At 39.2% G+C, this 13,155-nt stretch overlaps 2 protein-coding genes across 9 annotated transcripts; one reads left to right on the plus strand and one right to left on the minus strand.

Annotated features, from left to right (window-relative positions):
- The first annotated feature begins 1,197 nt into the window (after nucleotides 1-1,197).
- Nucleotides 1,198-8,654, plus strand: LOC112193467 (protein NRT1/ PTR FAMILY 5.6). 8 transcript variants are annotated; one of them, XM_040516782.1, is made up of 7 exons: nucleotides 1,966-2,811; nucleotides 3,291-3,361; nucleotides 3,715-3,826; nucleotides 3,965-4,071; nucleotides 5,945-6,162; nucleotides 6,474-7,018; nucleotides 7,654-8,627. In XM_040516782.1, exons 5-7 carry the CDS (start codon nucleotides 6,076-6,078, stop codon nucleotides 8,516-8,518), a joined length of 1,497 nt encoding a protein of 498 aa, XP_040372716.1. In that variant the 5' UTR covers nucleotides 1,966-2,811; nucleotides 3,291-3,361; nucleotides 3,715-3,826; nucleotides 3,965-4,071; nucleotides 5,945-6,075; the 3' UTR covers nucleotides 8,519-8,627. The 8 variants fall into 8 exon arrangements, 7 of the variants coding, with proteins under 7 accessions (XP_024189388.1, XP_024189392.1, XP_024189390.1 ...); XM_024333624.2 differs by lacking the exons at nucleotides 3,715-3,826; nucleotides 3,965-4,071 and having other exon boundaries at nucleotides 1,962-2,187; nucleotides 2,710-2,786; XM_024333622.2 differs by lacking the exons at nucleotides 3,715-3,826; nucleotides 3,965-4,071 and having other exon boundaries at nucleotides 1,963-2,187; nucleotides 2,710-2,811.
- Nucleotides 8,655-9,380: 726 nt separating this feature from the next.
- LOC112195120 (aldehyde oxidase GLOX) lies at nucleotides 9,381-11,303 on the minus strand. Its single transcript, XM_024335478.2, has one exon. The coding sequence runs from the start codon at nucleotides 11,105-11,107 to the stop codon at nucleotides 9,506-9,508; it is 1,602 nt and encodes a 533-aa protein (XP_024191246.1). The 5' UTR covers nucleotides 11,108-11,303; the 3' UTR covers nucleotides 9,381-9,505.
- Nucleotides 11,304-13,155: the final 1,852 nt, after the last annotated feature.

Genomic DNA, 13,155 nt, shown 5'->3' on the forward strand with positions numbered 1-13,155 from the left:
AATATTTATAGTCGATCCCCTTAAACTATATCCTGTGCTTACCCTAGCTAGTCGTAGCCCATATAATGTGGAAATGACCTCATCATGACGTTATATTCAGAATGGGTTACAAACCATGTTTTCAGAATGGGTTACCTCATATGCATGCATGTTAGAAACCATCTTAATCTAAAAATATTTTATCCTCTTCAAAAATGACCAATTTGGACAATAATTTTTAGAAAAGTACAATAGTGAAATAGGGAAAAGCCTTCAATAAAGTTTATAATTGATATTCCCAATTTCACTTCATCAAAAGTTTGGTACAAGTGAACAAGGCAGACTAGTGCAATTTCTGTAACATTATCCTATTCCGATAACTAGATTTTTATTCTTCTTCTTCTAACTGCAGCTCTTGTTGATCCAGCCAGGGTTTATTATATTTTTAGGGCCATTATATTTTAATGTTTATTTAATCTCCTACATACTATTCTTATTTTTAACATATTACAACAAACTGCTTCAAAATTTTAACAATTTGTATTTCCATGACTCCTACAGTTTGGCTTTCCGAAACCAATAGGCATGAAATTTGTACTCACAAAAAATTGCATGAGCACATTCTAGGTCGTTGTAGACTCGGAAAGAAAAGATATTATAGGTGGCTAAAGTAACTTTGATTTCACAATGTAGATAATAAAATTATATATTAAATTTTATCACAATTATAATTATTGAAATGGACATCCGCAACAAGAACTAACTAACCTTACTCTTAAAATTAGTATAGATAACAAGTAATAATAAGAACAAAAAAAAAACTTGAATGCTATCTGTCAACAATTTTTTGGTCGGTAAATAAATGAAGTTTTGTAATTAGTAAGCAACATATGCGGTATGCTAAAAGACCACTTTTTTGACTATGGAACTTTGGTCCCATAATTCATGTAGATGCCATTCCTATATATGGGACTAATAAACGTAGCGATCAAGTCCTATTTGGAATGGATTGGATGAACATTTTTCTCTTTCAAAATTTGGATCGCTAAAATGTTTTTTCTTTCTTTCACAGTGTGGTTCGTAGAGGCTGACACTTCTCTAGATCTCGGCCCTACCTTGGAAGGTTTCAACAGCGAATCTGAAAAAAGTGACCTGCAAATTTGAACATCCTCCAATATATCCTCTCTATATAAAGACCACCAAAGTAAAAGCTTTTCTCACCTCCAAGTCTCCAACCCACTTCTCTGATATATTCTGTCTTACAGGAAAATCACTAGCTGGCAAAGCTTTTCTCACCCTGCAATATCCGTCCACTTTTGTGATCAATATTCTCTCTCACTAGCATTGCTTCCGAGTGATCGATCGAAAATGGAAGAGAGAAAGGGATCAGCAAAATCGAACAAGGTGGCAGCTGAAAATCAGGAGAAATGGGTTTATGATTCTTCTGTGGATCATAAAGGAAATGTTCCTCTCCGAGCTTCAACTGGTGTTTGGAAAGCCTCTCTCTTTATTGTTGGTAAGGAGTAAAAACAACCTGGTTATGTCCTCGTGCTCCTTTTGGTTGCTGAGAAACACTACTAGCAAAACGGGCAACTCACACAGATTTTAATCACACAGATATTCTATAGCTACGGATATCCGTGTGAAAGATAATTACATACAGATATCCGTGTGAAATTAGTTGAGTTGGACCCGCATGAGTTTCTATCATACCAATAGCAACAGACATCCGTGTGAAATAACAATTCACACAGATATCGGTGTGAAAGCTAAGATACTTTCACACGGTTGTCCGTGGGGAAATCAGTTCACACAGATTTCAGTGTGAATCAGGTATTTCATTATTTAAACATGAATTTTTTATATTCTTATATGTATTATACAACGACGGTCTTCAGTAACTAATACAATTTCATACAGATGTCCGTGTGAAATGAGCATCACACATATATCAGTGTATAATGAACATACTGATATCCGTGTGAGAATATAATTTTCATACGGACTTACGTGTGAAAATTAGAATGACAATATTCAAACCCTAGCTAATTGATAAACTCCCACATTAAGTTCTTTTAACCGCCTCCTTCGCGTTCCCGACCTCAGCTTGTTCTCCAGCCTGACCCGCGCCCTCGACCTCAGCTCGGAGAGCCGCCTGGAGCTCATTCTCCGACCTAACCACGAGCTTTTTCTCTGACCGCCGTCAGCGTATGTCCTCTCTCTCTCTCTCTCTCTCTCCTCTGCAACAACCCTTTCACCTGACCAGCACCCGACCTCCTCTTCCTTCTTCGCCTCCGATAGGCAGCCGCCTCCTTCTCCGGCCGGCACTTGACCGCACCAGTGTTTGATTTTCTGTCCGCCATACCCTAAAACCTAACCCGTTCACGCTCTTATATTAATACCAAAACCCAGTCAGGTGCCTCCAAAAGCTTGTTTCTAGGTCTCAGCGGCACAGGAAGAAGAAGAAAACAGAGATCTAGATTCAACCATGGTGGCTGTGAAGAAAACCAAGAAGACCCATGAGTCTATCAACAACAGGCTCGCTCTTGTCATGAAGAGTGGCAAGTACACTCTGGGTTACAAGATCGTCATCGACACTCTTCGTAGCTCCAAAGATAGCATCTCTCTCTGATTCTTTGACCCAAATTTTCAATCTTTGTCATTTATGTGATTTGGGTTTTGAATCTTCGATGTGGGATTTGATTTTTTTTTTTTGCGGGTGAATTGCAGGGAAGCTGATTATAATCTCGAACAATGGCCCTCCTCTGAGAAAGTCGGGGATCGAGTACTACGCGATGCTTGCCAAGGTTAGAGTTCACCACTATAATGGAAGTAAGTGTTTTTATTACTTGAATATTCTGGGTCCGCAAGTTTGTATTTTTTGTTTTGGTTTGATTGCATTTTAATTTGATGAAGTGAGATGTGTGGATGTATAGAATACCAGTTTGTTTTTCCAAGTTATGGTGATTTAGAATGGTGTATTTTAGTTGAATCTGAATGGTGAATTATCCACAAGGTTAGTGACTTGATTTCTGCTGCATCTGTTAGAAATTTCTAGTGCATTTGTTATGAACCAGAGTTTCGATCACTTTCTTCACCGAGTGAGGATTGAACTATTTGATTCCGTATTAGGTTCTCCCACCTATATATGTATGCAACAATCTGCCTCCTTCATTTTTTATTTTTTATTTTAACCTTGGTCTGAATCAAATTGAATCGATTTACATGAAACCATTTTTAGTGAAAGATGAGTAAATTAATGTGATTCTTTACCGTTTATCTTGTTAAGTTCTCATGGCTTTGCTGTGCAGGGATGTTGGAAGCTTTATTCAGCCAGAGCGTATCAGGCAAATGTGGATCAGACCCTTTTCTTCTGAGACTGGTGTGCTACTTCTCCCTTGTGTTTAACTGACTTATAGTCATAGTTGTTTGTATGTACTTGGGCACTTTTTTGGGGCATTTTTTGTGTTTAAAGTTGTAGCACTAGAGTTGATGCGGTTGTCATTAAGATTTTCTTTTCATTTTTCTTGAATATATAGTCAGATTTGTTAATCAAGCAATCTTTGATAGTTTAAGTTCATGATAAGTGTGCACCTAAAATAGCAATTTTGCCCTTCTACTCTATTTTTCATATAAAGACTATGCTCTGACATAAACCAGTAGTCTTTTGCGAGTGTAGATTGTGAGAAATTTCTATAGATGTCTTATTCTTAATTTTCTGTTGAACTGTGAAAGTGCAAGATTTCAAACATAAAATCGCTCAAACACAGAGACATAGACACACACGTGCGTGGGTGTGCACACACACATAGTTTAACTTTGGTGAGCTTATTGAAGAGAGAAACTGGTATGTCATTTTGTAGTTCATGGCACGGTTTTGTTTTTATTATTGAAATAGTTGTAGACTTGTTAATTTGGTGTCTTGGAAGTTTTATTGTTGTTGCTCAAGAAATTAATGTATTAATCTCACAAGTTGTGTTCCTAGATGACAACTTACTCATGCGTGATGAGTGACACTCTTGAGACATTATGGAGGTAGTAGACCCGTGATCCCAACCCCAGCCATCACTGATAGTGTATATCGCAGCAGAAGTAAGCTAGTTAGTTTTACCTTATGTAGATGTTATTTCCTGACTTTGATGGTTTTGTTTTTGTCTACTTTGAGTTAATCCTCAAAGCTCCATCAAAACTATATTCTTGGCCAAGGATTTTGTTGTTAAAAGGGGGGAAATCTTAGTCATGTTCCCCCTTGAACAACACTGTATTCTAGAAAACATCCTTGTTTTTTGTACGCCAAGAATTTGTTTAAGGTATGAAGTATATGTCCTTTTTGTATGCCAAGAAATGTAAAAACAAGATCTTGCTGGCATGGCTAGTTTGTATATATTGGTCACTTTCTCAATGATATATAGCTTAAAACAATGATGACCGGTTGGGAATGTAAAGTTTACTTTATTGTGAGTTACTGTGGATGAGTTTATTTTTGTGGGGAAAAATTAAATGCAATTGTATATATTTGTATTTGTTAATTAACAGTTTTTTTTTTAAATGGTATTCATATTTTCACACAGATATCTGTGTGAGTTAAGAAGCTATTTCACACAGATATCTGTGTGTTAAGAAGGTATTTCACACTGAACAAGATATTAAAATATTATTTTTATCTCACACGGATTACATAAAATTCTACTATGCATGCTGGAAGACAAGTGGGACCCACTTAAAATTTCACACGGACTTCCAAAACCGTGTGAATAGAGCATTAGCGCCCCCTCCGAAGGCAACCGAAAATAATTCCGTGCTTGCACGGTAGGTAAAGCCTTTTACACACTGACATCCGTGTGAAATGGTAGTATCTCACACAGATTTAAATCTGTGTGAGTTGCCCGTTTTGCTAGTAGTGAAAGCTAGCTAAATAATTTCATGCTGCTCTTCTTGAGCCTATATAGTCATGCAGTTGAAGCATACATATTATTGGAGGGTGGAGTTGTTCATCATGTTCATGCAGCATTCATTTCCTCATCAACTATACCTCGTGGATTAGATGAACTCTAACTATATGCATGCAAGCTCTTATCATCTTTCTCAGTATGTATGCATGAGATTGATATATAGTTCTAAATAGTACATATCATGGGAAAAGAATCAGTGGCTCCTCTGTAAGCAGGTTCACATGGGAGGGTCCTCTCCAGCACTAATTAGCATATGAGATGTTGCTTTATGTCGATCAATGCTATATTCTGGCCACCCCAAACCCCATTAACAGAACCAACAAAGCTCACTCTACCTAGTGCTATATATTGTTCATGCTAGCTATAATTTGTGTGTGTGTGTGTGTTGGAAAATATTCAATTATTCATTGTTCTTAGGACTGTCGATCCAATACTTGTAAAATGATAACATAATATGTCAAATTATTTGAATAAAGTTAAGTGCCCCACCGCCATTTTAGGTGGATAAGAGGCATTTACTGTTGTATCAAACGGAAGAAAGAATGCTTGGGTCAACTAAAGGGACTTGAGCTGTGTTTTTATTTTCTTCTTTTCTGGTAACCATGCATGTATGAAATTTGGTGGGGGAAGCAGATCAGACAGGACGATTGTTGAAGGGCCATGATTTAGACCAAGCGAGCTAGGTCATATAATTGATTCCTAATTTTGTAATGGCTAGTTCTGTGACATCAGTTTTCATAGTTGTACTTTATGGTATGCGATTCCGAAGTAATTATAATCGTTGCAGTACAAAACATGATAGTGATCGATCATATATTATGTACAACTATCACAGGTAAAGCACAATTAATATGCACTATCTTTCTTCATTTCCAGCTGTGTTTCATTGGTTGGATTTATGCAGCCGAAAAGATTGAATGACATGCCCACCTGGTTTTGCCTTTTAAATTATATAGTACTGATCTTCAACAGTTTTTAACCTTAACTGATCTTTGATCTTATAATTTGTGCAGCAATTGAGTTCAGTGAGAGGCTGAGTTACTTTGGAATAGCAACCAGTTTAATTATTTACCTGACCAAAGTAATTCATGAAGACCTCAAGAGTGCAGCAAAGAGTGTCAACTATTGGTCTGGTGTTACCACAATGATTCCATTCTTTGGAGGCTTCATAGCTGATGCTTATTTGGGTCGCTTCTCAACTGTTCTGGTCTCATCCATCATTTACCTTCTGGTAATAACTAAATTCATTTTCCATTTTAAGACAAATGAACATGCATCTAGGGCATTACTTATTTCACGAAGATAATTACAATCTCAAGCTGGGAAATTTATGGAATTATATGTGCGAACTTTATACAAAGCATCTTTCTAGTGTTCCGCACTATTCACTTCATATACAATTGTTTCTATAAAGAACAAAGCGAGATAAGAATTTGAAGTTATCAACTTGAGCTCAAACAAAATATGTTAACACTTGTAAGGATTCAATAAATACTAGAATATCATTATTATGATCGGTTATTGATCTCTTATGAAATACAGGGTTTGATTCTTCTATCCATGTCCTGGTTTGTACCAACCCTAAGGCCTTGTGACACACATCCATGTCTTGAACCAAGAAAAATCCATGAAGTGGTGTTCTTCCTAGCCATATACATGATCTCCATAGGAACTGGAGGCCATAAACCCTCTTTGGAGAGCTTTGGAGCTGACCAATTTGATGATGATCACACTGAAGAAAGAAAGCAAAAGATGTCCTACTTCAATTGGTGGAACTTTGGGCTTTGCTGTGGTCTTTTGCTTGGGGTGACTGTGGTTGTCTACGTACAAGACCATGTAAGTTGGGGTGTCGCAGATATAGTTCTCATGGCAGTCATGGGTACCTCGCTGGTTATCTTCATTGTTGGGAGGCCGTTTTACCGCTATCGAAGACCTACAGGAAGCCCCCTGACACCAATGCTGCAGGTTCTTGTAGCGGCCATTGCGAAGAGAAAGCTGCCATATCCTTCTGATCCTGCTCAATTGTATGAAATTTCCCAGTCGGAGAAGGTCCGTGGGAGGCTTTTGTGCCACACCAACAAGCTCAAGTAAGTGAAATCTCTTTCTTACAAGGTTGTTCCCCCTAAATCACAACCTATTACTTATCTCAGCTATAAGATACTCTAAAAAAATCTGAATATTGAACTTTTATCAAATATTTTTGTTGTACGGATAAATTACTTGGTAAGCATCTTTTCATATAAGTTAAGCTGTGTCAAATTGACTGTAAATAAAAAAAGATTTTTTACAGCCTAATAACCATCGTCTGGTTTTAAAAATGAATGACTATTTTTTTTAATCAAGGCAGAAGCCAATATATTAATCACAAACCAGAATAACAATTACATACCCCTCTTGCTACCAATTAGGGGTAGGCAAGAAGTTGTGCTAGTACCCATAATGGTACGTAGAAACTATAGCACTCATTTGACATTAAAGATGAATGGCTATATTGAATACCAATAGTGTTTTAATATAAATGCAAGTGAAAGCTGTTTCTAAGAAAGTTCTTTGTAACTTCTAAATTGGGTCTTATTTTACATTGAATCCGCAACTCTAATTCGATTCATAGAAATAATAGCTTGACACATATTTTCATATTATTCGGTGAGAGAACTTTCATATATATATATATAACGAGAGTAGTTTGATTATTAACTTTCTCTAATGTTATGTGAATTAGATTTCTTGACAAGGCAGCCATCATAAGCACAGAAAATTCAGCTGAGAAGCAAAATCCTTGGACTCTTGCAACAGTAACAAAGGTCGAGGAGATGAAACTAGTCCTCAACATTATCCCCATTTGGCTAGCCACCCTACCATTTGGAATGTGTGTAGCACAAACCTCTACGTTCTTCATCAAACAAGGTGTCTCCATGAACCGAAGCATCGCCAACGGTTTCGAGATCCCCCCTGCCTCAATCTACTCTCTCGCAGCCATCGGAATGATCATATCCGTCACGTTCTACGAGAAAATCCTAGTCCCCGTCATGCGAAGAACAACTGGAAACGAAAGGGGAATCAACATCCTCCAGAGAATCGGAATTGGAATGCTCTTCTTAATCGGCACAATGGTAGCAGCTGCCTTGGTGGAGAAGAAAAGACTAGGGATTGTTGAGAAAGACCCTTTAAAGAGTTCACATTCCATGAGTGTGTTCTGGTTAGCACCCCAATTTGTGATAATTGGATTTGGAGATGGGTTTACTCTTGTAGGTCTACAGGAGTATTTCTACGACCAAGTTCCGGACTCCATGAGGAGCTTGGGAATTGCGTTTTACCTTGGTGTAATTGGAGCTGGAAATTTTCTCAGTAGCCTCTTGATCACGGCCATTGATCACATCACAGAGCAAAGGGGGAAAAGTTGGTTTGGTAAGGATTTGAATAGTAGTCGTTTGGACAAGTTTTACTGGCTATTGGCTTGTATGGCTGCAGCAAATTTGTGTGTTTATGTGTTTTTGGCTCGGCGTTACTCTTACAAGAATGTGCAGAAGGTAGCTGTGGTCGACTGCTATGAAGGTGAAGAGGAAAAGGGCGGTTCATTGGCATAATTAGTTATAAACTTATAATGTAGGTATGATATATGTAATGTGTCTAAACTCTAAAGAATAATGCAACTGTTCAATTTGAGTTGAGAATAATCCAGTTTCTTAAAGAATGCAATATATAATGCACCTTACTGACCTATAACAGTTTCAAATATCGAAATCGTTACACAATCTAAACTTCTTCTTGATATTTTATTTTTTTCAACTCTTTTTACATAAATAAATTGTATTTGACAGTTTCATTAATCAAGACTTGAGGGCAGCCGCACCAGCCATTTATTCAAACAAATAAATAAATTTTATATAGATCCCACAAATACTATTACATGATCAATTGTATCGAGTTGGTTGATTCTAAAGTCATTTACCTTGATTTTAGTTTTAGTTTATATAACACAGTTATACTCCCATGGGACTTCCCAAATTGATTATAGTCCGATAGTGATACCTTCTTTTGTTTTGTCTTCTTACTATTTCATGAAGGGTCCGATACCAAGTTGTTAATTAGGTAAATTCTAAAGTGACAACATCATGATACTGTTGATACAACAAGTCCATAAATGATGTATAGCATTAGAGTGACAAAATTTGATGCCTTCTTTACAACGATTGAATATAGAACTCGATGCTCTCTCTACGAGAGCAACAAATGAATTTGAAAGCACTATAAAAAGTGTTCTTCCCCACTTTCTCTTTGAATTCTATATTGATTAAACTCATTCAAGAATAAATCGACCAAAACAAATCTTGATGTTCGAATTGGTCCATTTCCTCATTCTCTCTTTCAAAAGTTACATTCTATGATAAAGTCTGCGTTCTGTTTAGACTTGATGTCTTGATTGTTGCTACTTAGACATGAAATGAGTGCAACAAACGCACCAAACAATTATCATCTATCACCACCATTTCAATTTCATATTCCATATCCACAAATTCTTTTCTAAATTTTCAAAGAAATTAGTGAATATACATACAACATATACAAATTCCTCATGACACCAAATGTATCCAACGAGCCACACTTGGCACACCTTGATTGACCGCAAATGCCATGTAATAGCCCGGCGGAGCCACCATTCCATTCGGCGGCGCCACACAACTAATTCTGTATCGGGTGCCGCCGTCCGGGACTGAAGGTGTAACGGCCAATTTGACCAGACGTTGACCCTGCGAAAACGAATGCGTGGCAAAAGGTGCACTGCCCAAATTAACCTCCACAATTCCCACCACAGATAGAGGCACCGACACCAGTACCTCAAAACGCTCGCCGTAACGCACCGTTTCCGGAACTCCCTCGATCACGGGTCGGAGATTGGCCCGGTCCGGACCCAAATACTCGGGCGAAAACGCTTCGATTCGCAACTCGGTGGGAAATTCAGCCTTGAATTTGTAGAAGAAATGCGGATTACTTCCCGCAACCAACACCCGCCCGTCCGGTAACAAGTTCGCGGTGGAGTGGTACAATCTCGGCACTGTTCCCGGGTTCAACGTCATGAACCGCAACCCGACTGGCTGCTCGGGTCGGTAAAGAAGCGGGTACAAACACGGGTTTGAAGCCAGTTCAAACCCCTGCGTCCCAGCTTGAGCTCCATTGATCACCAAAACCTCGCCGGTCGGAAGCATGACCATGTCCCCCATGATCCGCCCGAACGGCATGTCCTCCATTTCCCAAACCGGGTCGGGCGAAGTCGCCACGATCCGGCCGCAGCTGCCGTGCGCGGGAGTGTCCGTGCTCTTCTGGATAAACGCGCCGTACTGGGCCCCACCGCAGACGACGATGACGGCGGTGGAGTAGTCACCTTCGAGTGCCAGCATTGCGGACGACCCGGCTGAGGGGTAGTTACGCGGCCCGCCATCCAACGGTGGATATTCTCTGGCGACTTTGTTGGTCTGGTGATCGTACAGCACCGCCCTGTTGTTAGCGAAGATGAAGAGGTGGCCGTCAGGGAGGAGATGCAGGTAAGGGTACAAGTTGTCCATCTGAGTATCCTTCACATCAGCGAGAAACTTCAGCTCGACGGCGCCGTTTCGCGGCGGGTAATACTCCACCGTGTTGGCGGCGCTGCCTCCGACTATAATCACCGACCCGTCGGGGAGAATCTGGTTGGTGGCGTACCACCTGCCGTCGGCCAACTCCACGTCATCAAGCTCGACCCAGTCGCACGACCCGGCGGCCTCGCACGGTTCGAACTTGCGGATTTTTCTGTGGCCGTCAAGGTCGCCGCCGGTTTGGAGCAGAGTGCCGTCCGGGAGGAACTGGCCGGACGAGCACCACGTGTCGGTGAGGATCATGAGGGGGCGGATTTGGTTGGTCTGGGGGTCGAATTGGACGGAGTGAGCGTAGCAGTCGCGCTTCAGAACGGCGTCGCTGGGGTCGTTCCGGCAGTGGCCCCTGGGGAGCATTTTGCGGGAGGGGCCGATGTTGGTGCGGTCGAGGAGGACGACGGTGTTGAAGCGGGTGACGGCGGTGTGCATGGAGGAGATGCCGGCGTTGGCGACGAGGAGCTCCCACGTACCGGGGAGGTCGGCACGCGTAAAGATAGCTGCACAGTTGAGTAGAGCGAGTGTGAGAATGGCGCATACGCAGGCCATCGTGGAGGACAGTGAGGAAGTGAGAGTGTTAAGCTAGTTACTGTGGGAGAGTGAGGTCGAAGCTTCTACTTAAAGCAATTGAAGGAGGGATCATTTACTAGAGGTAACCAAAAACTCCAGAAGAAGACGAGTTAACAAGTCCGGTAATGTGATCATTTTGATCCGGGTTCCGACTTGTAGCGGGTCCTCCGAAACTAGTAAGAGCTAGTTTATATCAACCACTCCTATTATAAAAGTTTTAATTTCATTAGCCTGATGGGGGTTTTGTTTTGGCATCGATCCTAAATGTTATGTCATGTAAATACATATTTAAATTATCTTCTCAAATTATAATTTTACAACACCAATTTTATCTTTTTATATATATTTTTTTTAATTTTAGAGGGTGAATCAATAACATTGTGTAAGGATGATTAGTTGTTTTCCATTAATTTTATTAAATTATTTACAAATAAATTTTTGCACCACAACACTAACTATATATATAATATAGACGAAATGTCTATATATATAGTTAGTGTGTGTCTGTGTGCCTGTGAATATGAATATGAATGTATATTTTTCATATTATATTTTCATAATTTACAAAAATCCAACAAACTTCAAATTCATATACATGTGTTATATAAATTTATTAATCAAATGTATGTGCAAGTCTATTGATTGACTTACATGGAATATTGTTTATTCTTGATTGAAGAAAAAAAAAGTGTTGTTTAAATCTCAGCATGGTGTATAGAAAAGAAAACCAAAATAATTTAGAGTCATTAGATTTTATAAGAATAAGAGTGTCTTTTTATTTAGATATTACATGACATGATTTAACAAATAAGTGATGTGTGTAGATGACTTGATATGACACTAAAAAATGAAGCCACAAATCTTAAGTCTCATTGAAACCAACAGTCATTTTCCTAATTAATATTCGAGAACACTGTAGAATACGTCGGTTGCTCCGAAACAAAGCTTGTAAATATTAATTTTGTACTAATCAATCAGAAACATTGAAACTTACTCGGAACTTGTAAGTTAATTACTAATTGTAATGTGACTAGGGATGGCAATGGGGCGGGTTGGGGATGGGGATCACAATACCATCCCCATCCCCGGGGTAATTCTCCACCCCCATCCCCGCCCCAATCTCCAATAAAAATATATTGGGGATTCCCCATCTCCATCCCCAGTGGGGATGAAGCCTCCATACCCACCCCAAATCCCCTATAAGAATTTAAAAAATAAAATAAATCTTTTCTCATATTGCCTTTTTTAAAATCAAAATTTATAACAAGTAAAATTAAAACATGATTTAATTCATAAATCATAATTCAGTGAGTGCAAAAGTCAAACACTATTAAAGTAAAAGTGGAGTCATTAAAGTAAAGTAGTAAATGTATATATTTGTGATTTATATTATAATATATATATATATATATATAAATTAAATATATGTAAATATCATTTGGGCGGGTTTGGGGATGGAGATCATAATATCATCCCCGCCCTATCCGCGATCTTAGATAGCGGGGATTGGGGATTCCCATCACCATTCCCCATTTGTCCCTGAATTCTCCCCCCATTAGGGGCGGGTATCCAATGGAGCTCCGCCCCGCTGGAGATTTTTGTCATCCCTAAATGTGACTCATGCAATAAACTAATTTAACGATTGTCGACTCGTTGAAATAATACTCGAGAATACGACACGTAAGCAATTAACAACACGCTCGGGGTGATGAAAGAACAATTTCTAGATGGCCCCTGCAGGGACCACCACGTGGCAAGCGTTTTGCCTTAATCTGCCTGCTTTTGTTTCTAGTCGTTTAAGTTGTTTGCATCTTCTGTTGTCGTGTGACGATGACCCTTTGTGATGTTAACAGGGAATATAAGAATAGTAATTAGCAAACGCGATTAAGCAGTAAACACACTGTTATTAATTTCATATTTCGTTCCATTTGGATTTGCAGTGCCAAAGACGCAATTATTAACTGATGCATAATGTTTTAACTTTTAATGGAGAGGGACCTATCAGCAGACGGATGGATGAGCTTTGC

This window comes from Rosa chinensis, chromosome 3, assembly GCF_002994745.2.
Source record: "Rosa chinensis cultivar Old Blush chromosome 3, RchiOBHm-V2, whole genome shotgun sequence".
Taxonomy (NCBI): domain Eukaryota; kingdom Viridiplantae; phylum Streptophyta; class Magnoliopsida; order Rosales; family Rosaceae; genus Rosa; species Rosa chinensis.

Excerpts from the sequence above, each read along its gene's own strand:
- LOC112193467 (XM_024333620.2), top strand. The coding sequence starts at position 1,348 with ATGGAAGAGAGAAAGGGATCAGCAAAATCGAACAAGGTGGCAGCTGAA. Across the intron at positions 1,496-5,944 it reads AGCCTCTCTCTTTATTGTTG|CAATTGAGTTCAGTGAGAGG; the intron begins GTAAGGAGTAAA and ends TAATTTGTGCAG. Across the intron at positions 6,163-6,473 it reads CATCCATCATTTACCTTCTG|GGTTTGATTCTTCTATCCAT; the intron begins GTAATAACTAAA and ends TATGAAATACAG.
- LOC112195120 (XM_024335478.2), bottom strand. The coding sequence starts at position 11,107 with ATGGCCTGCGTATGCGCCATTCTCACACTCGCTCTACTCAACTGTGCA.